Genomic DNA, 26,610 nt, shown 5'->3' on the forward strand with positions numbered 1-26,610 from the left:
CTGGATAGAGTTCTGGGCCTGAAGTAAGGAAGATTCATCTTAGTGATTTCAAAAGTTACCTCAGATACTTACTAGCTGTGTGACCCTGAGCAAGTCACTTAATCCTGTTTGCCTCAGTTTCTCATCTATAAAATGAGCTGAAGAAGGAAATGGAAAACCATTCCAGTACCTTTGTAGATGATACAAGGTCGTCTGGGAGAGGAAAATACAAAGTTAGGAGACTAATTGAAGAGAGGCAAAGTTGATAAATAAAGGTATGCAAAATCAAATCCTTTGACAAAAATGTTAAATGCCCTAGTCAGACCACTGACTTTTCTGCTGTTACTCATACATGATGCTATTTTCCCCCTATCCATGCTTTTGCACAAACTGTCAGAATGTTTGTGGATGGAATGTTCTCCTCTTTATTTCCAATTCTTGGAATCTCTGATTTTCTTCAAGACTCAGTTCAAGCTTCATTTTTAGCAGGAGGCTTTTCCTAGATCACCAAGCTACTAGTTCCTTTCTCTCTTTGGTTTCTTTATTTCTACTTTTAAAATATCCTGTATAGGTGCGGCTAGGTGGCACAGCAAATAGAGCACGAGCCCTCGAATCAGGAGGACTTTAGTTCAAATCTAGGCTCAGAAACTTAACACAAAAACTAGCCATGTGACCTTGGGCAAGTCACTTAATCCCAACTGCCCTACAAAAAACAAAAAATAAAATATTGTGTACATAACTTAATATGTACATGATGTCTCCCCTATTATAATGTAAGCTCCTTTAGGAAAGGGATGGTTTTACTTTTGTTTTCATACTTCTAGTTACTAGCACATACCTGGCAATATTAGGTGCTTAATAAATGCTTGTTGATTTAATTATTTACTAATGAGTATAGAGAGAAAACAGAAGATGGTCAATTATACAGCGTTCAAGGATGTTTATACCTAGTGGAAAGGAAGATGGAGAAGAAAAGAAAGAATAATCATAGCCATATGAAAACAAAAGGACTATAAGGGGATGGTCAATAATGCTAAGTGTTGCAGTGAGAGCAAGCAAGATGAAAGATGAGGAAACCTCTCAGAGAGCAGTTTTATTAAGGTGATGGGAATGGAAGACAGATAGCCAAGAGCTGTGGAATTAGGAAATTCAGAGGCGGTAGAGGCAGTCATTGGAGAGCAGATTCACTGAAGGCAGTGATCACGTTTTACAGTTCCCTTTGGGTCACCCAAATTATTTCTGATGGACATTCAGGAAATTCTCATTGAATTGAATTACTTGGTTAGAACAATTCAGAGGTCCAATCAATCCAATAATGTTAAGGTTCCTCAAGTTTTCATTTCTAGCAGTCACAAGAAAAAATTTTTTCAGGCTACAGCTACTATAAGCATTCAGGATCTGATATTCCTAAAGCAGTTTTGCAATTTTCACAGGATGCTGGCTAATTAAGTAGCTTTTTCATGATGTGGAGAGATCATAGACCTGAAGAAGAACCAGTAGGGATCATTTGCCCATGGGCATGTGACCTCTTCCTATAGTAGCCTCAAGCTGGTAGATTTGGCTCCTATGCTGGGACTCCCTGGAACTGTCCAACCTAATAATAGAATCAGTAAAGAACCTTCAGAATGATGATTGCTTACTTGGGATCCCACTCAGTTTGGGCCCCAAGGAGGTGATTCTTGTACTTATGTGTTGTTGTCAAACTATTCAGCATAGGGGAATCTGGGCATGGCAGAAATTTTTGTATTGGAGGGTAAGAGTCATAGAGTGTGTGGCATGGGGTGGACACCTCAGTGAATTTTACCTCATTCCCATTCTATTCCCAAAGCATAGTTCTGGGAATCAGTGCATCTAGCAACAAATCTGTCCTACAATCATAAGATCATAGATTTAGAACTTAGAAGAATGTGAAACTCATTAAATGACCCTGATTTATAGATGAGAAAACTAAGGCACATAGAAATTAAATGACTTGCCTAAGATCACATAGGTTGTAAGTGGCAGAATTACAACTTGAACCCACATCCTCAACTTCAAGTTCACAACCAATTCTAACCTTATCAAGATCCTGACACATAGTAGTCATTTAATAAATCTTTATTGATTGTTTCTCTCATTTAATTTTTTTCTAGATTGCATGTAAAAATTTTGACATTCATTTTTTTATTTTGGATTTGAAACTTTCTCCCTTCCTTCTTCCTGTCCCCCTCCTTGAGAAGGCAACCAATTTGGTATATGTTATACATGTGTGCTCATGTAAAACATATTTCCATATTAACCACGTTTTGAAAAAACAGAGAGGAGGAGGAGGAGGAGGAGGAGGAGGAGGAGGAGGAGAAGGAGGAGGAGGAGGAGAAGAAGAAGAAGAAGAAGAAGAAGAAGAAGAAGAAGAAGAAGAAGAAGAAGAAGAAGAAGAAGAAGAAGAAGAAGAAGAAGAAGAAGAGTAAAAAAGTATGCTTTGATCTGCATTTGACACCACTAGTTTTTCTCTGGAAGTAAATAGTACTTTTTATCATAACTCTTTCACTATTGTCTAACATTATTGCATTGCTGAGCATATGTAAGTCATTCACAGCTGATCATCATACAATATTGCTGTTACTCTGTACAATATTCTCCTGGTTCTGATTATTTCACTTTCCATCAGTTCATGTAAGTTTTCCCAGGTCTTTCTGAAACCATCCTGCTCCTTCATTTCTTATGGCACAATACTATTCCATCACAAGCATATCATAAAGCTTGTTCAGCATTTCCCAATTGATGGGCATGCCTTCAATTTTCATTTCTTTGCTTCCACAAAAAGAGCTCTTGCAAATAAATATTTTTGTACCTATAGGTCTTTTTTCCTTTTTCTTTGTTCTCTTTGGGATATAGATCAAGTAATGGTCTTGCTCAATCAAAAGGTATACACATTTTTTTTCATAACCCTTTAGGCATAGCTCCAAATTGCTTTCCAGAATCATTGGATCAGTTCAGAATTCCACTAACAGTGCATTATTGTTTCAATTTTCCCACATTCCTTCCAATATTTATATTTTCCTTTTCTGTTATATTAGCCAATCTGATAGATGCAAGGTGGTACCTCAGAGATTTTTAATGTGCATTTCTTCAGTCAACAGTGATTTAAAGCATTTTTTTTCATATGACTATAGATAGCTTTGGTTTCTTCTTCTGAAAACTGTCTATCCATATCCTTTGAACATTTATTAATTAGAGAATGACACATACTCTTGACTCGGTTCTATGTATATTTGAGTAATTAGACCTTTCTCAGAGAAAATTTTTCCCCAGCTTACTACTTCCCTTCTAAATGGTTTCAAAGATTTATTGATTGATCTTGAATCTACTGCACACCACCCCTACTAATTCTGCTTTGCCCTAGAGTCCCAATCAATGGTAAGAGTAAAAGGAGGTGGGAAAAACAGTTTAATTCCTCTCCTTACCCTCTAATCCTCCATTACTGTTGCAACTGATAGTGGTAGTGGTAGAATATCTATGCATAGGTTAAGTATCAATCACTACCCATGGGTTTAGAAGCTCTCTAAGAACCCATTCACCTCTAACAGTTATTGGATTCTATTCTGTTTTGGGGGTAATGCCTGGCTCCACCATAGTTCTTCCTTACCTTATCAATGAGTTTGGGATAATAGGATCTAGATCTAGAAGGAAAAGAAGGAAGGAAACAGCATTTATTAAGAACTTACTATGTGGCAGGTATTGTGCTAAGTGCTTTACAAATATTATGTCATGTAATCCTCACAACAACCTGTGAGATAGTGCTATAATAATAACCCCCATTTTGTAGTGGAAGAGACTGAGGTAGACAGAGGTTAAGTGACTTATCCAGAATCATACAACTAGTAAATGTCTAAGGCTGAATTCAGGTCTTCCAGTCTATAGGCTCAGTGCTCCATCCATTGTGACACCTCGATTTAACTATCACTTTGCATTTGGTGACACTGAGACCTATGGAGAGGGAATGACAGCCAGAAATCAAATTAACCTTTTCTAATTCCATATCGGTCAAGCTTTCAATACTGTGGCAAAGACAAATTCTACCCCTGAACCACAGTCATGTCTACATCCTGGCCTTATCTAGACACTTTAAATTTAAATAAATTCCCATATGTCCAGCTCAGCCTCATTTATCTCCCATTTAGCTTTCTCTGCTCTTTCATTTTCAATCTTCCTTCTTGGTCCAGGCTCCCCATCAGACTTAAAATACCTCATTCCCCAGATGTTTCTATCCTTTAAGTGTGTCCTCCAATGAGCCTTCTCTAGGAATATCACGCCAGAGAGATCTGAGATAGTTCTCGGGTCCCTAGGACTAGAAGCTGAGGCAGAACTGAAATCTCTGTGCTTTAACAGTGTATGGAGTTCTAGTGCTAGAGAAGACAGAGGAAAGGGAAAGCATGAAACCTGACCTACAGGAACGTACTGTCAGATAGGATGCAGGGCAGCTCTCAAGCAACAAAGATACATGGAGTCCTCAAAAGGTATTCTGATAAAGGAAATAAACTTCCCTCCTCCCTCCCCCTGAAGCCTAGCTTTGAGTAAACATAGGTGGCTCTCTTAGAATTCCTACATTCATATGTGTGCTTAGTTCTTTCAACATAAATTCTATGAGGGCCTCTTCCTACTGCCTCTTCTTCCCAGAATGATGAGAAACAACAGCATAATCACATTTTTGCAGTCCTTGCTCTTTTTCTTGCTGTGGTTGTTATGTGGTTGTTGCTGTTGTTTTGGATTAGACCTGTAATTTCTTTGGTCTAGAGAACTCTGGATCAGAAAACTTCCTTTACCAATGTAGAGTACCACTCACTCTGACTTATGGTCTTACAAAGGCATGAAACTTATGCATGGGGCTCCCCAAAATCTATAGATTTCCCAAGGGTCCATCAACCAATGTATGTCAGAGGCAGAACTGTAACTCAGGCTCCTCTATGCTGAAGCTGTGCCAGCTCTCACAATAAGTTTCCCATTCAAAGCAAGAATAAGCACTCAAGAGCATAGTGTTTCTCTGTCTCTGTCTCTTCGGTCTCTCTCTCTTCCTCTTTCTCTCCTTCTGTTTCCCTCTCCATTCTTCCCTCTCCCTCTTCTCCTCTACTTCTTTTCCTTTCTCCTTCCTTCCCTTTTCTTCTTCCTTTCTACCTCTCCCTTCCCCTTTCCCTCCCTCTCCCCACTCTTCTCTCTTTCTACCCTACCATTGGTTGACCTCTAAATCTAAAAATAAATATTATTAGAGGAGAAAAAATGATTTTATCCATTTTACAACTGACTTATTCTAGGTCTTTTATCTTTTACAACTGGGGGCTATGCGTATATACATACATATGCATGTGCATATGTATGTATATATTTCTATGTGTCTTTATTTTTTCCTTTTTTTTAGTTATTTATTTTAATTCTGGTTTACATCATTCATTTCCACCAGATTTTGAGTTACAAATTTTCTCTCCGTTTTTCCCCTACCCACAGCCCCAAAATAGCAATCCCTCAGGATATCCCCTCCTCTAATCTGCTCACTCCCATATTTTCTCCCATACCCCTTTCGACTTTTCCAGTAGGGCATAGTGGATCTCTATGCTCCAGTGCCTGTATATCTTATTTCCCAATTACATGTAAAATAGTATTAATGATAGTATATATATATATATATATATATATATATATATATATATATAAACATTGGATTTTAAAACTTTGAATTCCAGATTCATTCCCTTCCTCCCTTGTCACCCACCCTTACTGGGAAGATAAGCAGTTCAGTATAGGTTGTACATGTGTAGCTATGCAAAACAATAACATAGTAGATATATTGTAAAAGACTGACTGTATTTCCCTCCCTCCTATCCCACCTCCCACTTGTTCTTTTCTCTGCTTTGATCCCGTCCCTTTTCAAAAATGGGTGCTTCCAACTTCCCTACCCCATCCTGCCCTCCCTTCCATCATCCCACCTCTGATCCCCTTCCCCCCTATTCTCCTGTAGGGTGAGATACCCTATTTAGTGTGTATTTCATTCCCTCCCCAAGCCAAATTCAATGAGAATAAGGTTGACCCATTCCCTTTTGCCTTCCTATTTTCCCCTCCATTGTAAACATTTTCCCTTGCCTCTTCTATATGAGATAGTTTACCCCATTCTGTCTCTCCCCATCTCTTCTCATTATATTCCTCTCTCACCTCTTAATTTCACCTTTTAAGTATCATCCCTTCCTATTAAATTGGTCCTGTGCCCTCTATCTATGTATACCTGTAAACATATATGCACACATTCACATGTGTATTCATATGCCCATATACCCTCATATATAGACATATATGTATATATGTGTGTGCGTATACATACATATATATATATTTCTATTCCTTCAACTCTTTTAATACTGAGAAAAGTTTCGTCAGTTACAATTATTGTTTTTCCATGTAGGAATGTTAATAGTTCAACTTTGATAAGTTCCTTATGATTTCTTTTCCCTGTTTATCTTCTCATGCTTCTCTTGCTTCTTGTATCTGAATGTCAAATTTTCTATTCAACTCTGTTTTTTTCATTAAGAATGCTTGAAAGTCAAGGGGTGGCTAGGTGGTACAGTTAATAGAGCACCGGCCCTGGAGTCAGGAGTACCGGAGTTCAAATCCGGCCTCAGACACTTAACACAAAACTAGCCATGTGACCTTGGGCAAGTCACTTAACCCCAATTGTGCTCCAAAAAAAGCAAAAAAAAAAAAAAAACCACAAAAAGAATTCTTAAAAGTCCTCTATTCCACTGAATGACCATATTTTCCCCTGAAACATGATATTCAGTTTTGCTGGGTAGGTGGTTCTTGGTTTTAACCCCAGCTCCTTTGACCTCCAGAATATCATATTCCAAGCCCTTTGATACCTCAGTGTAGAAGCTGCCAGATCCTGGGTTATCCTGATTGTGTTTCCACATTATTCAAATTGTTTCTTCCTGGCTGCTTATAATATTCTCTCCTAGATCTGGGAATTTTGGAACCTGACTATAATATTCCTAGGAGTTTTCTTTTGGGGATCTTTTTCAGGAGGTGATCGATGGATTCTTTCAACCGCTATTTTGCCCTCTGGTTCTCAAACATCAGGGCAGTTTTCTTTGAGAACTTCCTGGAGGATGACTTCTAGGCTCTTACTTTGATCATGGCTTTCAGGTAATCCAATAATTTTTAAATTATCTCTCCTGGATCTATTTTCCAGGTCAGTGGTTTTTCGCATGAGATATTTCATATTGCCTTCTATACTTTCATTTTTTTGGATCTGTTTAACAGCAACTTGATTTTTCATAAAGTCATTAGCTTCCATTTGCTCCAATATAATTATGAAACAATGATTCTCCTCAGTGAGCTTTTGAGATTCTTTTTCCATCTGGCAAATTCGACTTTTTAAGGCATTCTTTTCCTCATTGCCTTTTTGAGCCTCTTTTGCCATTTGAGTTAATCTATTTTTTAAGGTGTGATTTTCCTCAGTCAGGCTGTTGACTCTCATTTCATAATTTTCTTGTATCCTTCTCATTTCTCTTCCCAATTTTCTCTCCACTTCTCTTATCTGCTTCTTAAGGTCCTCTATGGCCTGTAACCAGCTCGTATTTTCCTTTGAAGCTTTTGTTGCAGGAGTTCTGACTTTACTGTCTTCCTCCTCTTCCATGCTTTGCTCCTTTTTGTCCCCAAAATAGGAGTCTACTGTTAGAATCTTCTGTTTTCTTTGTTTCCTTTGACTGGTCATGTCACCCCTCAGTCACTTGACCCCTGGGCTTTCTGCCATAGTAGGACTCTGCCACCAGACAGGGGAGCTTTCATCCCAAATGCTGGGGTTTTCTCAGTTGCCAGAGGTATTAGATGGGTGCCCTCTGTGAGGCCTCCACATGCTATGGCAAGCTGGACACATAATCCAGGACCTCCACCCAGTCCAAGCAATCCAGATCCAAGCGAGTTAATGCAAGAGTGATTACCCCTCAGTGTGGTCGCTTGGTCCCCCTACACTCTGCAGGCCAGGAGCTGAAGCTGTCACATGGTGCTGGCTGGCTGTGCAAGGCATCTCAGCAGCTTCTTGCCCCAGGGGCAAAAGCCGACCACTCCCACTTACTGGATCCCAAAGTTCAGATTTCACTGACCTCTTAGTTTGTCCTTTGCATCTATGTGTTGATAATTCTGGAAACGGCCACAGCTGCTGCTGATTTGGAGTCCTTCTGGCCGGCAGCTGATCAGACCCACCCTGGGACTAAAACCTCTGGCTCACGTGGGCCTGGGCTCGGCTCCCAGAGCACTGTCCTGGCCTATTCCTGCCAGCTTGCTGGGCTGTCCTCAGTGGGAGGTTAGCTTCTTTGTGTCATTTTGTGGGTTCTGCAGCTCCAAAGTTTGTTCAGAGTCCCCTTTTTACATTGATTGGGGAAGGTGGAAGCTGGAGTTGCTCGGAGGTCCTGCTTCTACTCTGCTATCTTGACTCTGCCCCCATATATGTCTTCATATGTATATATACATGTATGTATATATGTCTGTATGTGCATCATGGAAGGGTCAGGAGAAGTTAGTTTTCCTTTCTCAATTCAACAATTACTGGTTGTCTATTATTGTTATAATTATCATCATCATCATTAATATTATTATTGTTGTTATTATTATTACAAATCACTGTGCAAGCTGCCAAGGAGGGATCTAAGTTAAATTTTAGCTTAGGACACCATCCCTTCCTTCAAGGAAATTCCAGTCTGGAAACTTCTACCTTAATATCTTCCTCATAACCATCAAGTCCTATGTTAGGCTTTCCAGATTATGTTTTGTTCATTACCATGTTACTCTATCTCATATTTGTTCTATGTTATGGCCCTTCCATCTTGACCTCTCACCTGACTGGGAATAGATTTGCTGCCTATTCATCTGATTACTTGTATTGAGTTTATAATAATCAATCCACCAAATAAGAATATTCTCAGTCTCACAGTTTGAAGGCAGTGACTGAATAAGCCTTGAACAATCACATGACATGAATACCAAGTGCCATGGGGACACAAAATATCAGATTGAAGATTCAGGAGTGTGTTGACTCTTTAATACCAAGTTCATAAAAAAGCTTTAACTTCATGGTAAAATGGTATATAATGCAGGTAAATATTGTTATTATTATATATAAGAAAACAATTGCATCGCCTTAAAAAATTTTTTTTTGACATTTTTATTTAAAGTTTTTAGTTCCAAATTCTTGCCTTTCCTTCCCTCCTCCCTCACTGAGACAGTAAAACAATCAGATATAGGTTATACATGTGAGATCATATACATTTCCATTTTAGTAGTTTTGCACAAAGTGACTCAAATAAAAAAATGAAAGAAAGTGAAAAATAGCATCTTTCAGTATGTATTCAATCAATATTTCTTTCTCTGGAGGATGATAGCATGTTTTGTTAGTCTTTTGGAATTGTCTTGGATCACTATATTGCTGAAAATAGCTGTCATTCACACTTCTTCATTAAACAATATTGCTATTACTGTGTATAATGTTCTCCTGGTCCTGTTCACTTTATTATGCATTAGTTCATGTAAATATTTCCATGTTTTTCAGAAATAATCCTCTTTATCATTTCTTACAGCACAATAATATTACATTAAAATCATATATCATAGCTTGTTCACGTATTGCTGAATGAAAATGTATGCGCAGTTTTGTAGCCCTTTTGGCATAGTTATGAAGTGCTTTCCAGAATTGTTGGATCAGTTTACAACTTCACTAATAGTGCATTAGTGTCCCAGTTTTCCCATATCCCCTCCAACATCCAACACTTCCCTTTTTGTCATATTAGCCACTCTGATAGGTGTGAGGTGGTACCTCAGAGTTGTTTTAATTTGCCTTTCTCTGATCAATAGTGTTTTAAAGCATTTTTTCATATGACTATAGACATCTTTTTTTTTGTCTAATAACTGTGTGTTCATATCTTTTGACCATTTATCAATTGGGGAATGACTAGCATTTTTATAAGATATGAGGCCTTTATCAAAGATAAAAAAATTTCTTCTGGTTTTCTGCTTTCCTTATAATTTTGGTTACATTGGTTTTGTTTGTATAAAAACTTTTTAATCTTATATAATTAAACTTACCTTTGTTTTACATTTTGTAATGCTCCATATGTCTTCTTTGGTCCTAAATTCTTTCCTTACCCATGAATGTGACAGATAAACTATTCCATGCACTCTTATCACTTTAAGGTTTACAAGGTGTTTTCATCATAACAACCCTGTAAGGTGTATAAGGCAAGCATTATTACTCTATTTTTTGATGTTTGGATGCTAAATGACTTATCCATAATCACAGAGCAAGGAAATATTTAATCCAAGAGTCAAATTCAGGTTCTGACTCCAAGTCTTCTCCTCTTCCCACTACACCTTTCAGAATCATTATGTTCAAGTAGTAGCCCACGATTGACATTGACAACCCACTATTGACTATTGACTTTGCTTAAGTTCATACTCTAATGCAGTGGGCCAGTCAAAAAAGATATTCTCTAGCTTGTGTCAAGTAGACTGTCTTTTGACTTTGTGTCAAACTCACAGAGATTCTAGGATAGGGATTTCCTTCCCACAGCCCGGCGCAGGGCATCTTTGACCTCCTTGTTCCTCAGAGTGTATACAACAGGGTTCAGCAGTGGAGTGAAAACTGTGTAAGTCACTGAGATCAGTTGATCCTGGTCCCTGGTGTTTTCTGACTTGGGCTTGAGGTAGGCAATAGAAGCACATCCATAATGGATAATGACCACAGTGATATGAGAAGCACATGTAGCAAAAGCCTTCTGTCGCCCCTCAGCAGATGCAATCTTTAGGATGGTGGAGATGATGAGGACATAGGAAAAGAAGACTAAACCCATGGGCACGACAATGACTAGTGAACTAACGATAAAATTGATGATATCATGGATAGAGGTGTCAATACAGGAAAGTTTCATTATTGGGAGGATATCACAAAAATAATGGGGTACTTTTGCTTTGCAGAAGGGCAACCTGAACACAGATGCAATCTGAACTGTTGCAACAGTCAGACCAATGCTACATGCACCACATATTAGCTTGGTACACATCTTCTTGTCCATGATTACCGTGTACCTCAGGGGGTTGCAAATGGCCACATAACGATCATATCCCATTGCTGTGAGCAGGAAGCAGTTGTTGATAGCTAAGGTGATAAAGAAAAACATCTGAGTAGCACAACCTGCTAAAGAGATGGGCTGGTTCAGACCAGTAAGGCTGACCAGCATGCGTGGGACAATTACCAAAGTATACAGGGTCTCTGAAATGGACAGCATACTCAGGAAGAAGTACATTGGAGTATGGAGGTGACGGTCCATGCTGATGATGGTCACAATAATGGCATTGCCTGCAAGGGTTAAGATGTACAGAGCAAGGAACACCATGAAAAGTGTAATTTGGTGCTCCTGAAAGCTAGAGAACCCTTGGAAAATAAACTCACTTACCTCTGAATAGTTTTCTCTCTTCATTGGGTCTGAAAAATAAAATATATATAGATTTAGTCAGTTGGTCACATAATAAAAAGAGCATCCATTATGCAGAGAACTTTGTACTAAGGGAAAGAGAGAAAATCCCAAGCTACTCCTTGTATAATTGGGGAAATAGAACATATATGTCAAAAAATTCACTTAGAACAACCAGCAAGAAATTTATGATTATACTTAATTTTATAAAAATGTGCTGGGGAATAATATAGTGATTAGAACTCTGAGTGTTCTCTTATTTGGAATTGTAGTCCCAGGAAAAGGGAGGTACATTGGGAAATGCATCCTGTGAAGAAAAGGGGGGGGGGAATGACACAGTGAATAGTAAAGCTTGTCAAGTTCCTTTTTTTTTTGGTACTACCCCTTCCTCATCATGGCTATAGATGCAAGCATAATTTGGATTTTTCCATGGAAAAAGTCCCTTTTGCCAGTCAGTCTATAACTTTTGTTTCTCCCATTTTCTTTTTTTCTTTTCAAATTCAGAAGGTCTCATCCTAGAGATGGAAACAGTTTCAGAAGTTATCTAGTTCAATACTTTCTTTCTCAAATGAGAAAACTAAGGTTCAGAAAAGGGTGTCTTGCCCAAGGTTATATAGATACTTAACAAGCTACCTTCATCTCTCATTATAATTCAGACTCTACTTCCTGCTTGAGTCATACAAAACTACCCATAATTGTCTATTCAACTTTCATCCATTCCTTCCATGGAGAAATATGCCACCTAGTTCATTCCCTACCCTCAGGTCACCAGACAATAATCTTTCCCCCAAGTCATGGCCCACCCCTGCTTTAAAAGTGAACTCAGCTTTCTACTTCTTCAGACTGATACTAGTCATAATTCTAGTTCTCCAGACTATATCAAGTATTTATGCAGTAAGGCAATATGGTACCATGGAAGAAAATCCCTGCTTGGGCATCAAAATGGTTCCTTTTCAAATTCCTCCCCTGACACTACTCATTGGATGTTGGGCTTCCTGGTTCTCAGTTTCATCATCTGTAAAATGAAGGCATGAGGTTAAAAAACCTCTGGACTTCTTTCAGTTCTAAATCTGTGCTCCTATTATTTAATCCTGCTGAGATAGGCTGTAGTGGGTTCTCTCTGTATTTTCAGGTTTATCCAGATGGTGTCTTAATATACATAATCATAACTCTCTGATCTTTCTTATTAAATGATGAGTCCCTCATTAGGGACTAATGCTCTCATAACATTAATAAACAGCTCTGTGAGAAGGGTGACCTCAGAGGTATTACTTTTCATATCCTTTGTTCTGCTCCACCCTCAAAAAGAAATAAAATTCACAAAGTGTGGAAGCTGGTCAACTGGAGCAGAGATCTGGCTTTGGGAAAGAGTCTACTGAGGCAAAGTCATTGAGGAATCTTCTCCAATCAAAGGCACCTCACCTCTGAAAAGCAGGAGAGTATAATAGCAGGATAAAAAAGAAAGAGTAATGGATATGGAGGCAAGAGATATGGGTTTATATTCCAGCTCTGGCATTTATGACATGATCATTTAAGTTCTATTCTCTCATTTTTAACACAAGTGATATTATTTGCCCTACATATTTAAAAAGACTGTAACTAAGAAGATGCATAGAAAACCTTAGAGAGTTCCAGAAATGAGAGTTGTTTTCAAGGGTTGCACCATAGCAAAAACAAGTCTTAATTTGACATTTTGCTGAGGATATTGGCATGTCACATCTGCAAATGAATATTAACAATGGATCCTCTGTCAGAAGAAGTATTAGGCAAGGTTGAAAGATTTAGGAGGAAAGGACAGATGAATGGGATTATTTTTAGCTGAGAGAAGGGAGGGTTAAAGGAGAAATAAATGGCATTCTTCAAGTCTCTAAAAAGACAGAGAATAGTGACCTAAGAATCTCCGCTTCTAATGAAGATAGAGCAAGAGAATATTAACTTTTACTGTGGAAGGAAGCATTTAGACCAGAACTGGAAAAACTTTCTGTTGACAACCAGAATGAAATGTGAAAGGTTCATTGTGGCAGGTTAGGGAACTTTCATCTATGAAGATCCTTACAAATAAGGGAAAGAAGTTATTGAGAAAAGATTAAGTGAAATTCTGCATGGAGACCAAGTGATGGAGTGCAAAGAGTAATAGTCTTGGAGTTTGGAAGACCTGAATTTGAATCTAGTCTCAAACACTTAGAAGCTATATAACTATGGATAAGTCAGTTTCTCTCTTTCTTCCCCAGTCTCCTCATCTATAAAATTGGGAACAAAAACAACAAAAACAAAAATTGGGAACCTCCCAGAGCTATTGTGAGGATCAGATGAGAAAACATATATAATGCTTGTAACAATTATCATAAAGAGGAGGAGGAAGCTAAAATACCCTCTCTATCTCTAATCTCTATTCTGTGATACATTATTGAACAAGGAAGACCAAGGCACTACCATCACTAAGAGAATTATGCTCTTTGTGATAAAAGGAATGGGGGAGATGACAAGGAAAGAAAAGAGTTGGGTCAGAAGAGAGGAAATTGAGTGGATCAAGATGTAGTATGACAGCATCATGGATCTAGAGCTTGAAGGTGCTTCAAACAAAAGTCATCTAGTCTAACTCCTCTAATTTTATGAATATGAGAACTGAGGCCAAGAGAATGTAAGTGGCTTAGCCAAGGTAATAAAAGTAGTAACCATCTGCAACCTCACTCCCTAACAACCCAAAAACTCATTGACTCAAGCAAAGTCACAGTTCTAGTTGACCTCAATAGGGGTATTTGGATCAACTCTGCTTTCCTTAGACCTTGAATCTTTCCATTTTTAGTCATGGGAAGAAAAGCTGTAGTAAAAAAAAGTACTATCTCCCCTTGTCTTAGTTCTAGGTTTCCAGCTAGGAGTAACAGGATAAAAAGTCTTCCTGAACTCAGAACTCCCCTCAGAAGGAGATTATCCCTAGGTTAATAGAGAGTAGCCATCTGCCATTAGAGAGTGATGATCTCTGTGGTAAAGATGCTGATGTCATTTACTTCATCCTATGAGCATCTCATTATAAAGATAGTATCTCACCATTTGTGAGCTCCTTAGTTTATTTACCTGACAGCTTCAAATATGTTTTTGTCATTTATTGCCTATCACCATAGAAAGAATGTCATGAAGGGGTATAAAAATCAACATGGCATACCCATCTATAGAAACTATGAATAAAAAATGAGTGGAACTTTAAAAAGGGGCCCCATTCTTGTTCACTTCTATCAATGACATCCACTTTCTATTGGCCCACACCAAAGGGAAGGAGAGGGATTGTCCCCAAACAGAAAAGTTTAGGAGAAACTGAAGTAACTATTACCTATTCAGAGAAAAACAAGAGAAAGTGTCCAGTCTCCAAAAAGTCCTAATAGGAGCAATTTTAAGTTAAATCCAAGGAGAGACCAGCTCTCCAGGGTGCCAGAGTGGACCTCCAGCCACAAATGTTAAAGGAGAGGTTCAAGCCATTGGCTCTTGAAGCCCAAGATTTGCAAAAGGAAGAGATGGAGCCTTTTCAAATCTGAATTTCAAGCATCTTTGGCTGTTTGGCCTCCAGACGAGAATGAGATTGGTCTGTCCCAAAGCTCTGGGGAACTTCCCCCAGAGTAACTATCACTCAAGGGGCACAAAGGGTTAGGTAATACAGAGTCAGACTCCACATCTCTGGAGGCTTCATTAAGATCATAGGAGAGGAAAATTGTTTCCATGTAGTTTCTGATTATCAAAGTGTCTTGGGTTTAAGAAATCAACCCATCATAAAAAATAATAAAGTTCAGCATAGTAGATATTGGACTCAGGTTTGAGTTCTGCCTCTGACATATACTGACCATAGGACCCATGACAAATTATTTAACCTTTCAGTGCTCATTAATTATCTAATACTATAAATTACAGAGAATGTTCTGATCTGAACTGAGAGAATTTCCACACCAAGAGTTCCCTACATCAATGAAATCACAGGTTCATTCCCTGTAGAAATTTTATGCTAAAAATAAATACAAACAGACCTTAGGGATATCATGGATTTGATTCCAGATAATCACAATAAAATGGATATCACAATAAAGTGAGTCACGAATTTGTTCGTTTCCCAGCACATATAAAAGTTATTCTTACATTATATTGTGGCCTATTAAGTGTGTAATAGTAGCATATCCAAAAAACATACATAGCTTAGTTAAAAATACTTTATTGCTAAAAAATGCTAACAATCATTTGAACCTTCAGCTAGTTGTAATCTTTTTGCTAGTGTAGAGTCTTGCCATGATGTTAATGGCTACTGACTAATGGTGGTGGTTGCTAAAAGTTGAGATGGCTGTGTCAATTTCTTAAAATAAGACAACAATGAAGTCTACTGGTCATCAATTGACTCTTCCTTTCACCTGAACACTTACATTGTAGGGATATTAATTGGCCTAACTTTAATACTGTTGTGTTACAGAAACTAGGGAGGCCTGAAGAAAGAGATGGAGGAATAGGGGTCAGTGGAACAGTCAGAACATATACAACATTTAAAGATTAAGTTTTCTGTCTTATATGGGTGTGGTTCATGGAACCATCAAACAATTACAATAATAACATCAAAGATCATGATCACAAATTATCATAACAAATAATAATAATAATAGTTAGAAATATTGTAAGAATTACCAAAATGTGGCAGAGATACAATGTAAGCACATGTTGTAGGAAAAATGGCACTAAAAAAGTTGCCTAATACAGGGTTGCCAAAATCCTTCAGTTTGTAAAAAATGCAATATTTGCAAAGTGCAAGCATCATTCAAAATGATAACTCAGAATGATCTTAGTTTTAAAATGCCAACGTCCCCCACTGCATCCTGGGTCATCTCTAGTCATCCTGATCTCTATCTGGCCACAGGCCCTAAATGGTTCTGGAAGAGAAAGTGAGACTGGTGACTTTGCACAGTCCTCCTTTACCCAAATCCAATTCAATTGCAACTCATGTCATCCTTTTCCTGATGTCACAGTCCTCTTCAAGAATGAAGGACAAACCACAAACACAACCACAACCTGTGAAGGGCTTTAATTGCAAGAGGAGCTTATTTTTGCAATTATAGGTAATGAGGGGTCACTGGAGTTTATTGAGTAGCAAAGAAGCATGGTCAGACCTTTTCTTCAGGAAAATAATTCTAGCGATTATATGGAAAATAGATTTGGAGAGAAGAGAGAGTTGAGTCAGGCAAACCAAGTAGAAGACTACTTACTGCAGTAGTTCAGGTAAGAGGTGCTAAGGGCCTGAATTAGGATGCTGGTTACATGAATGGAGAGAAAACAATGGATTGTGAGATATTATAGAAGTATAATTTATAATACTTGGAAACCAATTAGATATGTGAGGTGAGGGAGAGTGAGAAGTCAAGGATGACTGAAATTATGAACATGGGTGACTGGAAGGGTGATGATGTTCTTGATAAAAATGGAGAAGTCTTTCATGATCTCATTTATTAGCTGTTCCCCCATTAAAAAGTATTAAGTATTTGTATGTATTTATATATCTAAATGTCCCTTATGATAGCATATAAACTCCTTGAGATCAAGAACTATTTCATTTGTGTCTATATCCCTAGTGACTGGCATGGTATCTAGTACACAGCAGGTGCCCAATGGATGCTTATTGGTTGATTCATTGACCTTGTCTTGAATCTCAGTTTGTCTCTGTATCTTACCTATGTAACCTTGGGAGTAGTCATTTAATCTCTTCGATTGCAGTTTCTTCACCTATAAAATAAAAAGTTTCAATAAATTCACATGATCTACTATATAAAAGCAGCCCTAAATCACATTTAAAATCCCATTCAATCATTGACTCTTGCCATCTTCTTTTCATCCAACTTGCCAACCTGTGCATAATTCTCCCTTCCTCTTGTGCCCCTCCTATTTTATGCATCTTGCTCTGGACTTAGCAATAGAATTAATAATACCATTCTGTCTGGTCTAAAGAGGGTATGGCAAATTGTTCTCCTCTATTCATCATTCCTGTTACTTCTCAAACCAAAACACCCTTCCCCAGTTTCCACTCTTCTACATGTGTTATCTCTTATTTAAATGTAAGTTTCTTAAGGGCAGGTATTGTCTTGATTTTGTGTTTATGTCCTTTCAGCTAGCCCAGTGCTTGGCAAAGAAATGCTGTTGTTTGTCCTTTGTTTTTGAAGATCAGTGATATCAGGATGTGATGGGTGACTTACATGTGAATTGGATTTAAATGAGGTAGAGTTGTGCAAAGTCATCAGTCTTACTCCCTTTTGCAGAATCACTGAAGTCTAGTGGAAGGACAGAAGTCAAATGACTGGTGATGACCCAGAAAGTAGTGGATGAGCTTAGCATTTTTGATATCTGACCAAGCACTAAGCACTCTATCACATCTGCTCCAGATACCTTCATGGCCATTGAAACAAATTGTTCTCATTCACCCATTCCTCTAGAGGAAGTCTTCACATGCTTGAGGTAGACATCTCCCTAGCTCACAGACAGGTTTAAGGCCTGTTTCGTTACCTTCAAACTGATTAAACCCTTCTGGAAAGAAGGTTTTACCAGGGTGTGGCCACTGCATATGCTATAGCTTCTTGGAGCCATAGATGAGAGCTGAGTGCCAGGTGGACACCAAAGGTGGATGAGCAGCCCTGAAAAGTCTCAGCAAGATCTCATCCCAGAGATATTAGTGTGTTAGTCCTTAGGTATGTTAGGTGTATTAGGTTTCAGAGGTGTTAGTCCTCCCTGAGTAATCTACACATCCTTTGGCAAAAAGTCAGTGCTTAACAAATGCTATTCATTTATTCCTATTCTATTTTCTTCCAAAACTAAATAAGCACCATCAGTGGTAAGAAGAGACACCATCAGGAAAAACACATAGAGTAATATACTTTTAGGGAACATGTGTGTCCAGGACGCATTTGAAATAGAGCATCATTTCTCTCATTTATCAGGGCTTCCAATGTATTCTGGTAATGTCAATGGGTTGCTCCCACTGAACTTGCTTTCTACTGGTTTTGGGTGTGAGGTACCTGGGCATGGGCTTTAGTATCTTCCATAATTGTTCTCTTCTGGTCAAATGTGGTGACTGCTAGATAATGATCTATTGGCCCCATGCTCACTGATAGTTGTTGATAGGGATAGCTCCACTGAGGAGGACATTATGATACTTCACTTTACATCCAGCTTTTGGCTTCACTAAGGATCCTTAGCCGATCGCTATATTTTGCCCCATAGAAGGAAGAACAGGCTTTACATCTATCTCTTAATCTAAATCCCAAACAATTAATTACAAGACAATTACAATGACAAATATAAGCAATAATCTTGTTTCCAAACTATATACTTTTCCTTTCTGTTAACAAATGGCAAACTACATATAGAAAGTTTTTTTTCTTGCAAACTCAAGACTTATCAACTTGTCATCAAACTTAGCAAAAATTCTTCTCTGCTTTTTCTCCCCCACAAGTCTATAGGCCCTCACAAGCTTAACTTACTCTCTTTACAAGAAAATTCTCATCCTAGTCCCTGAAGTGTTACTGAAGACAAAACAGACAACTAATTAGTGTCCACAGGAATTACCTATTTTGTGATTTCAGCTTCCTGCTCACCAAGAGCAATGTTCCTGTCTCAAGCTTCTATATGATATATGGTTAAAAAGTCTTCCACATTTAATGTCAATTGTTAAACTTCACCAATTTAGCATCATTTTAGGGGACAACCTTCCAACAAATTGGCAGGGCCTATTGAGGTCTAAAGTTGGACAGTTTTTTCAACATTGGATTCCTTTGGTCTTCCATGAAAATGAATTAGAGAGGGAAAGGAAAAGAAAGAGAATTCCATACATGAAATCACTTCAAGGCTTTGTCATCCATTAAAATTCTTTGTTTCAAATTCCTGCTTATATTATTATGTGGTAGACCAAGCCTCTCTAGGATCTGAGAACTACCCTATTCACAAAAATGAACAATTACTTATTATTCATAATTATTCATAAGCACTATTTCAGCTGGTATTGCTTAACTAATTGATTATTGTTATTATCATTTTACCAGAGGGTATAGGATGGGAGTAAGTCTTAAGGAATGCACTATTAAGAGAAAATAAAGGGTTGGCCTTGGAGTCTGGAAGATCTGGATCCTAGCCCTCTCTCTGACAGATAATTGCTGACTGTGTTCCTATGTGCAAGTCAGCCCTAAGTGCCCTAGAAAACACTCTTAAGACTCTACATTACAGAGAGATCAAATGCTTATCTCCTTTCCAGAGGAAGTTTCCATATTGAAAGTTACCTTTGCCAATAAAATCATATCCTTAGACCCAAAAAAGTTTGTTGTGAAATAAACAGACAACAATTAAAACAATTCGTAAAAAGGGGGAAGTAGGGAGTGTTTCATGGATTGTAAAGCACAATGTTAGCAGCAATATCATGTGGCAGTTAAAACATCATACTATTTTAAGATATATCGAAAGATACATAGAATGAAGGAGGTGAGACTCCCATTTCACTCTGTTAGTTTATATCTGGATCTTTGCATAAAATATTTAAAACTAACAGGGACCTTACACCTATTTTTTTAATAGATGAAGAAACAGATTCAGAAAGAAGAGACTGAGCTGGGGTCACAAAGTGATCAAGTAACAATGTAAGAATTTGAACTCTGATCCTCTGACTCCAAATCTAGCACTCTTTTCATTGTACCCCACTAAAACAATCTGTCCAGTTTAGGGCACTGCATTTTAGCAAGTGCATGGAAATAGCATTAATGCTTCTTGAGGAGGAATAGGGGTGGTGAGAAAACTTGGCATCCTGTCATATAATGAATGAATGACTGAAAGGATGAGAAGTATTTAGTTTTCAGTAGAGAAAGTTTAGGCAGCTAGGTACAGAGTAGGTAAGAGTGTTGGACTTGATATCAAGAAGATCTGACCTCAAATCCTGCTTCTAATATTAACTGCATGACCCCAGGCAAATTATTTAACTTCTCTCAGTATCAGTTTCCTTATCTGTAAAATAGGGGTAATAATAGCACCTACCTCAGGTCAAATACTAGCCATGTGATCCTGAGGAAATCTCAGGTTCCTTGACTTGCTATCAGGAAAATCTGGATTTAAACCTTGCCTCTAACATTAATGGTGTGACCCTGGAAATATTCTCAACTTCTCTCAGTCTCAATTTCCTCATCTGTAAAGTGAAAGTAACAATAGCACCTACCTCCTACCGCTGTTATGATCAAATGAGATAACATATGTAAACTGCTTTGAAAATATTTATACTTTGTAAATACTAACTAATATTATTATAGGAGACATAGTAGATATCTTTAAATATCTGAAGGATTTTCATGTAAAATGAGATTCAAGTTTTTCTCCTTGGTCCCAAAGAATAGAAATGGGACCAATGACTGAAAACTAGAAGGAAGCAGATTTAGATTCAAATATAGAAGACATTATTATTTAGCCTGCTAGGTGATGCAGCAGATAGATTCCCAGGCCTGGAGTCTGGAAGACCTGAGTTCAAATCCACCCTAAGACATTTACTAGCTATGTGACCCTTGACAAGTCATTTAATTCTGTTTGCTTCAGTTTTCTTATCTGTAAAATGAACTGGAGAAGGAAAGGGCAAACCACTCAACCATGGGGTAACAAAGAGTAGGATAGGACTGAAATGGTCAAATGACAATAACAACAACAAGAAGGAAAATATTCTTAAGAAATAAACCTGTACAAAAGCAGAAGGAACTGATGACTTCCCCCTTACTGGGGGTGTTCAACTGATGTAGGATGAGCAACAGTAGAGAAGTCTAAGAGGTTTGTGAATAAGGTAGAAATTGGACTAGAAATCATTTGAGGTCCTTAGTCTAATCTCAGAATCTTATGAATGAGGCTAGTGGCTTTAACATTCAGTCTCACAATATAAGTGGAAAGAGGTGGGGGTTTGGAGGTGGAGGACATGTTTTGAGTCCATTTGGTTTTACTTAGTTCAATTTAGCAAGAATGTATTCAATGCCTAACATGGGAAGAGAGAGTGTTAAGCACTGGGGTACATAGATTAAAAGGGAACAGTCCCTGCCATCAAGTAGCTTATATTCAACTTGTGGTGGGGTGTATGCACAATACATTCACAAGTAATTAAATATAATGTGTGTATAGAGAGTAATATAAGTAGTTTTAAGAGGGAGAGAATACTAAGTACTGGGGGATAGGGAAGGAGGAGGAGGAGGAGGTGAGGAGATCAGGATGAACCTCCTAAAGGAGATGGAACTGAATCTCTGATTTGAAAAACAAAACACAACAACGAAAAACCTAGGGATCCTATAAGACATATATGGAGATGGATTACTTTCTGGATATGGGGGACTGACAGGCAGAGATATGGGAATTAGAATGCTATGTATGGGGATCCTTGAAAACCATTTACTCCAACCATCTCATTTTCCAGATAAGAAAATGAGACCCAGATGGGATAAATGAATTGCCAGATAATATTATCTTTTCTCATAGTGCTTTCAAATTCCCAACAGATATTAATCTTAGGGATTTGGGATCAAGAAACTGTAATTCTTGGGAATTCCTGAAATCATGCTGAAATTGTAACATTTTATTTATGCATTTTAAAATGATAATGAGAAACCTTACTAACAGTGAATTCTGTGATAGGGTTATAATAAAAGTTTCATAGGTTTTCTGTTAAAAGATATATAATAATAAACACATGATTTATTGTTATTATGAATGAATATTTTTTATAATTCCCAACATATCTGGCAATAAACTGACCAATTTCCTTTATCTTTCTTAAACTATGTCTAGCATCCTTCATACTCAATTACTATGGCTATCTCAAAATTTGTTTAATAAATAAAAATATAAAGTTTAGAGTATTTATGAAAAATCAGTCAATCTGTAAACATTTGTCAAATGCCTACTTTGCTCCAGACATTGTGCTAAGCACTGGCACTGTAGCCTATATTGAATATTCAAACACCAGAAAACTCCAGGAAACATTATTGGGTAGTATTCAAATGATATATAATTCAGATATGCTAGCAAGGCTCTTAGCACTACCCAGAATCAATCCCATGTTAAAAAAAAAGCCAATTTGAGGAATTATTTTGCTTCCAAAATTTGTAATTTCTTGGAACACCACTCATAGGGTTTGCATAAAACATAATGAGTATAAACTTATTAACATTTATTTTGCTTGCAAGAATGACTCACTTAACCACAAACAGATCATGATCACACGCTTATAACATGGTAACAGCTACAAGAAAAACTGATTAGATTATAACCACTTTTCTCCTGTGTGCTTTTATCTTAGTTCCCAGAAATATCGTGTATGTTCTTGGTAACTGCTCTTGCTTTTGACTTGACGTCAATGAATTTCTTTGAATCAGTAATGTCTCCATGTTGACAGTTAACCTTTTTTTCCTCATGGGAGAATTATAAACTTTTCCCCAATTTCTCTACTTTTTTTTCTTAGGATTGGGATTTGGAAAAAATCCATGCAAATTTCCAGAGAAATGTCATGGAAGAATTAGGCTTAATTAAGACCCCTGTCCATTCTCTTCTATATATCATATCAAGACAGTTTATCCTAATTATCCCAAATTATCAATGGTTCTCTATTGCCTAAAGCATAACAGTAGGCGGGTTCAACTGGAATATAGATTATATGAAGGTAAAAAAAGTACAATAAGCCCAGAAATCAAGCTGAAGCGAGATTATAAAGGACTTTAAGTGTCAAATAGGGGAATTTGGCTTTTATTTTAAGGATAAGAAGCGTATTGAAGATTTTTGAATAGGGGTGACATGGGCAGATCTGTGTTTTTGGAACATTAATTGGACAGCTTTATGGAGACTGAACTAGAGAGGAAGAGACTTGAGAAAGGAAGCCCAATTAGCAGGCTGTTTGTTACAATAGCCTAGGCAAGAGGTGAAGAGGACTCAAAATTGGGTAGGGACTGTAGGAATGGAAAAGGACAGATGTGAGAGGTGTTGTGGAGACAGAATTATAGTACTTGGAAAAAAATATGGGAGGTCAGGGAGACAAATGTGAGTCCAAGTTTGTAAAACAGAGTGACTATAAGGATGGTGGGGCAAGCAACAGAAATGGTGAACTTTGGAGGAGGAACAAATGGTTTTAGGGGAAATATAATTAATTCTACTCCTCGTTTTGTTAGCTGTGACCTTGGGCAAGTCACTTAACCTCTTTGTGCCTCATTTTCTTGATCTGTAAAGAAAGAGGCTTGAACTATATGATCCATAAGGTACCTTACAACTCTAAATGTATGATCCTCTAAGAGTAGTTCAGTATCATAATAATGAAAAGTTTGGAGTCAGAAGATATAGGTTTCACTTGTATCCCTATTACTTTTTAGCTTGACCTTGGATGAATAACTTAACCTTCATGAAACTCAGTATCCTCATCTGTAAAATGGGAATAATACTACTTCCACAAAGTTGTGAAGGAAGTATTATATAATCTTCAAAGTCCTAGGGAATTATGTTATTATTAGTGCTTATTCTTAGCATTCTCAGTAGATAAAGGGTAAATTGTGGCCCCTGCCCAGCTTCAGCTGCTAACTAGTTCCCATATTAGAAACTAAGTTTATCTTATTTATCTTAGTTACCCCTTATTTTATTATCTCCTTAATTTTTTATCTCCAAGGTTCACAACCTAAGAATTTCATTTAGTTCCCTCCTTGCCTCTCCTCCAGTATCCAGTTCATTGCTTTCCTTCTTTTCACCACCATCAGTCCCATGACAGTATCTCAGAAGCCTAGGCAGGCAACTTGTAGAATGGACACGTCTCCTAGCCTGGATAATAATAATAATTCCTTGATGAGCCAGCAGGGGTCACAAGTACTCCAAGGGGAATGATACACACTCAAGCCCTGGACTATAGGGCAGATAATCAGTAATGTCTCCCCACTATATCAGAGTTTCCTGAACTCCTGTAGGGCTAATTATCACAATATTATCAGAGCTGAAAGGGACTGTTGAAGAACATCTAATTTAACACCCTTATTTCTCAGATAAAAACACTGAAGCCAATCTAGAGGAAATGACTTGCTAGACCTTTAGAGGAAGTGACTTTCTGGACCTCATTAACTCTTGGATGTACTATTTCAACAGCCTCCTCATCCAAATAGAATCCTAGTATATTCTCACCTAAGTTCTATGGGTCCATTTCAATAATAATTTTCTTAATGATCATACATCAAAAATGTATGACGTTATAGATAGAGACTAGATTCATTATTTTTCACTGATATAGGAATTTCCCAGGTGAGGTGCCAATGTAGATTGACATCTTTTCTGCAACTTAGTCTTAAAAGAGTTGCCTCAAGGAAGCAGAAAACTGGGAAAGAATTTTTACAACTACAGTCTCTGATAAAGATCTCATTTCTGATATATATAGAGAACTTAGCCAAATTTACAAGAATACAAGTCATTCCCCAGTTGACAAATGGTCAAAGGATATGAACAGGCCGATTTTGGAGGAAGAAATTAAAGCTATCTATAATTATATGAAAAAAAACCCACTAAATCACTATCAGATTGGCTAACATGACAAAAGAGGAAAATGATGAGTGTCAAAGAAGATGCGGGAAAGTTGGAAAACTAATTCATTGCTGGTGGAGCTGTGAGCTGACCCAACCATACTGAGGAGCAATTTGGAACTATGCCCAAAGGGCTATAAAAATGTACATACACTTTGACCCAGTAATACCACTTCTAGGGTTGTATCCCAAAGAAATCACAAAAATGGTTAAAGGACCCACATACACAAAAATATTTATAGCAGCTCTTTTTTGTGAGAACTGGAAATTAAGGGGATGCCCATCAATTGGGGAATGACTATACAAGTTGTCGTATATGAATGGAATGGAATACTATTGTGCTATAAGAAATGAAAAAGACAGACTTCAGAAAAACCTGGAAAGATTTATATGAACTGCTGCTGAGTGAAGTGAGCAGAACCAGGAGAACATTGTACAAAGTAACAGCCACAGTGTGCTGTGAGTGCTTTTGATAGACTTAGCCCTTCTCAACAATTCAAAGACCTAAAACAATTTTAAAGGACTCATGATGGAAAATGCCATTCATATCCAGTGAAAGAACAATGGAGTCTGAATATAGAGAGGAACTGATTGTTTTCTTTTATGTTTTGTTTTGTTTTTTTCTTTTTCATGGTTTCTCCCTTTTGTTATAGTTCTACTATACAACATGACTAATGTGATACTATATTTAACAGGAATGTAAATGTACAGCCTATATCAGATTGCATGTCATCTTGGGGAGGGAGGGAGGAAGGAGTGGAAGAAAATTTTAGATTTAAAACTTATAGAAGTGAATGTTGAAAACTTAAAATAAATAAACTAAAAAAGAGAGTTGCTTCAAGCACTTAGTAGTTAATTGACTTGCCTAGTGTCACATAGCCAATACATATCAGAGATAGGACTAAACTGAGGTCTTAGTTATTCTATTCATTTGACTATATTTGATTCCCTTTGAATTAAATAATTAAGAACTAAAGAAAAGGGACTAGATGAGAAAGTGAGGGAGAAGGAAGAATCAAAGATAACTCCAAGTTTTTTAATGAGGTGGTGTAGCAGCAAGCACCCCAAGCGTCCTCAGGGTTTGCTGCCAATACAGGTTCTTAGATCTGCTTTGATAAAGGAAAGCAACTCAAAATGGGTTAACAAGCTTACTTTAATCAGTCAAACATGTATCGTTTACCTAGTTCAGGGGAAAAAGGTCAGCACCCCGAACTTCAAAGTATACAGACAGAATTATCAAGACAGAAACAGATCAAGTAGACAGATTTCCAAATTACATTCATACCCAATCAACATCTGGGTTTTTCAAAGTTGGTGGACTCTGGACAACGGCTTCCCAGAATCCATATCAAATCACAGAACACTTCTCAAAGTGAGCCCCCAAAACAAAGCTACACATCAGGGCTTATATAGCCTTCTCTTGGCTCAGAGAATGTAACAACCTTATTGACTCACTGGCCAATCAAGAATTATCTACTGAAAAACAAGCCTCCCACCCCAGGCTCCAGGTGCACTTTAGCCTAGGGAAGATCTTTAAATTTACATTCCCATTACAGGTGGGTTCTGTTAATGGCCTTTGACAGAGA

At 37.6% G+C, this 26,610-nt stretch overlaps 1 protein-coding gene across 1 annotated transcript; it reads right to left on the reverse strand.

Annotated features, from left to right (window-relative positions):
• Positions 1 to 10,535: 10,535 nt before the first annotated feature.
• LOC138141934 (olfactory receptor 10J1-like) lies at positions 10,536 to 11,468 on the reverse strand. The gene has a single exon (XM_069062822.1). The coding sequence runs from the start codon at positions 11,466 to 11,468 to the stop codon at positions 10,536 to 10,538; it is 933 nt and encodes a 310-aa protein (XP_068918923.1).
• Positions 11,469 to 26,610: the final 15,142 nt, after the last annotated feature.

This window comes from Petaurus breviceps, unplaced genomic scaffold (assembly GCF_028583685.1).
Source record: "Petaurus breviceps papuanus isolate PSGF00001 unplaced genomic scaffold, PetGlider_PUasm1.0 90510, whole genome shotgun sequence".
In the NCBI taxonomy this organism is placed as follows: domain Eukaryota; kingdom Metazoa; phylum Chordata; class Mammalia; order Diprotodontia; family Petauridae; genus Petaurus; species Petaurus breviceps.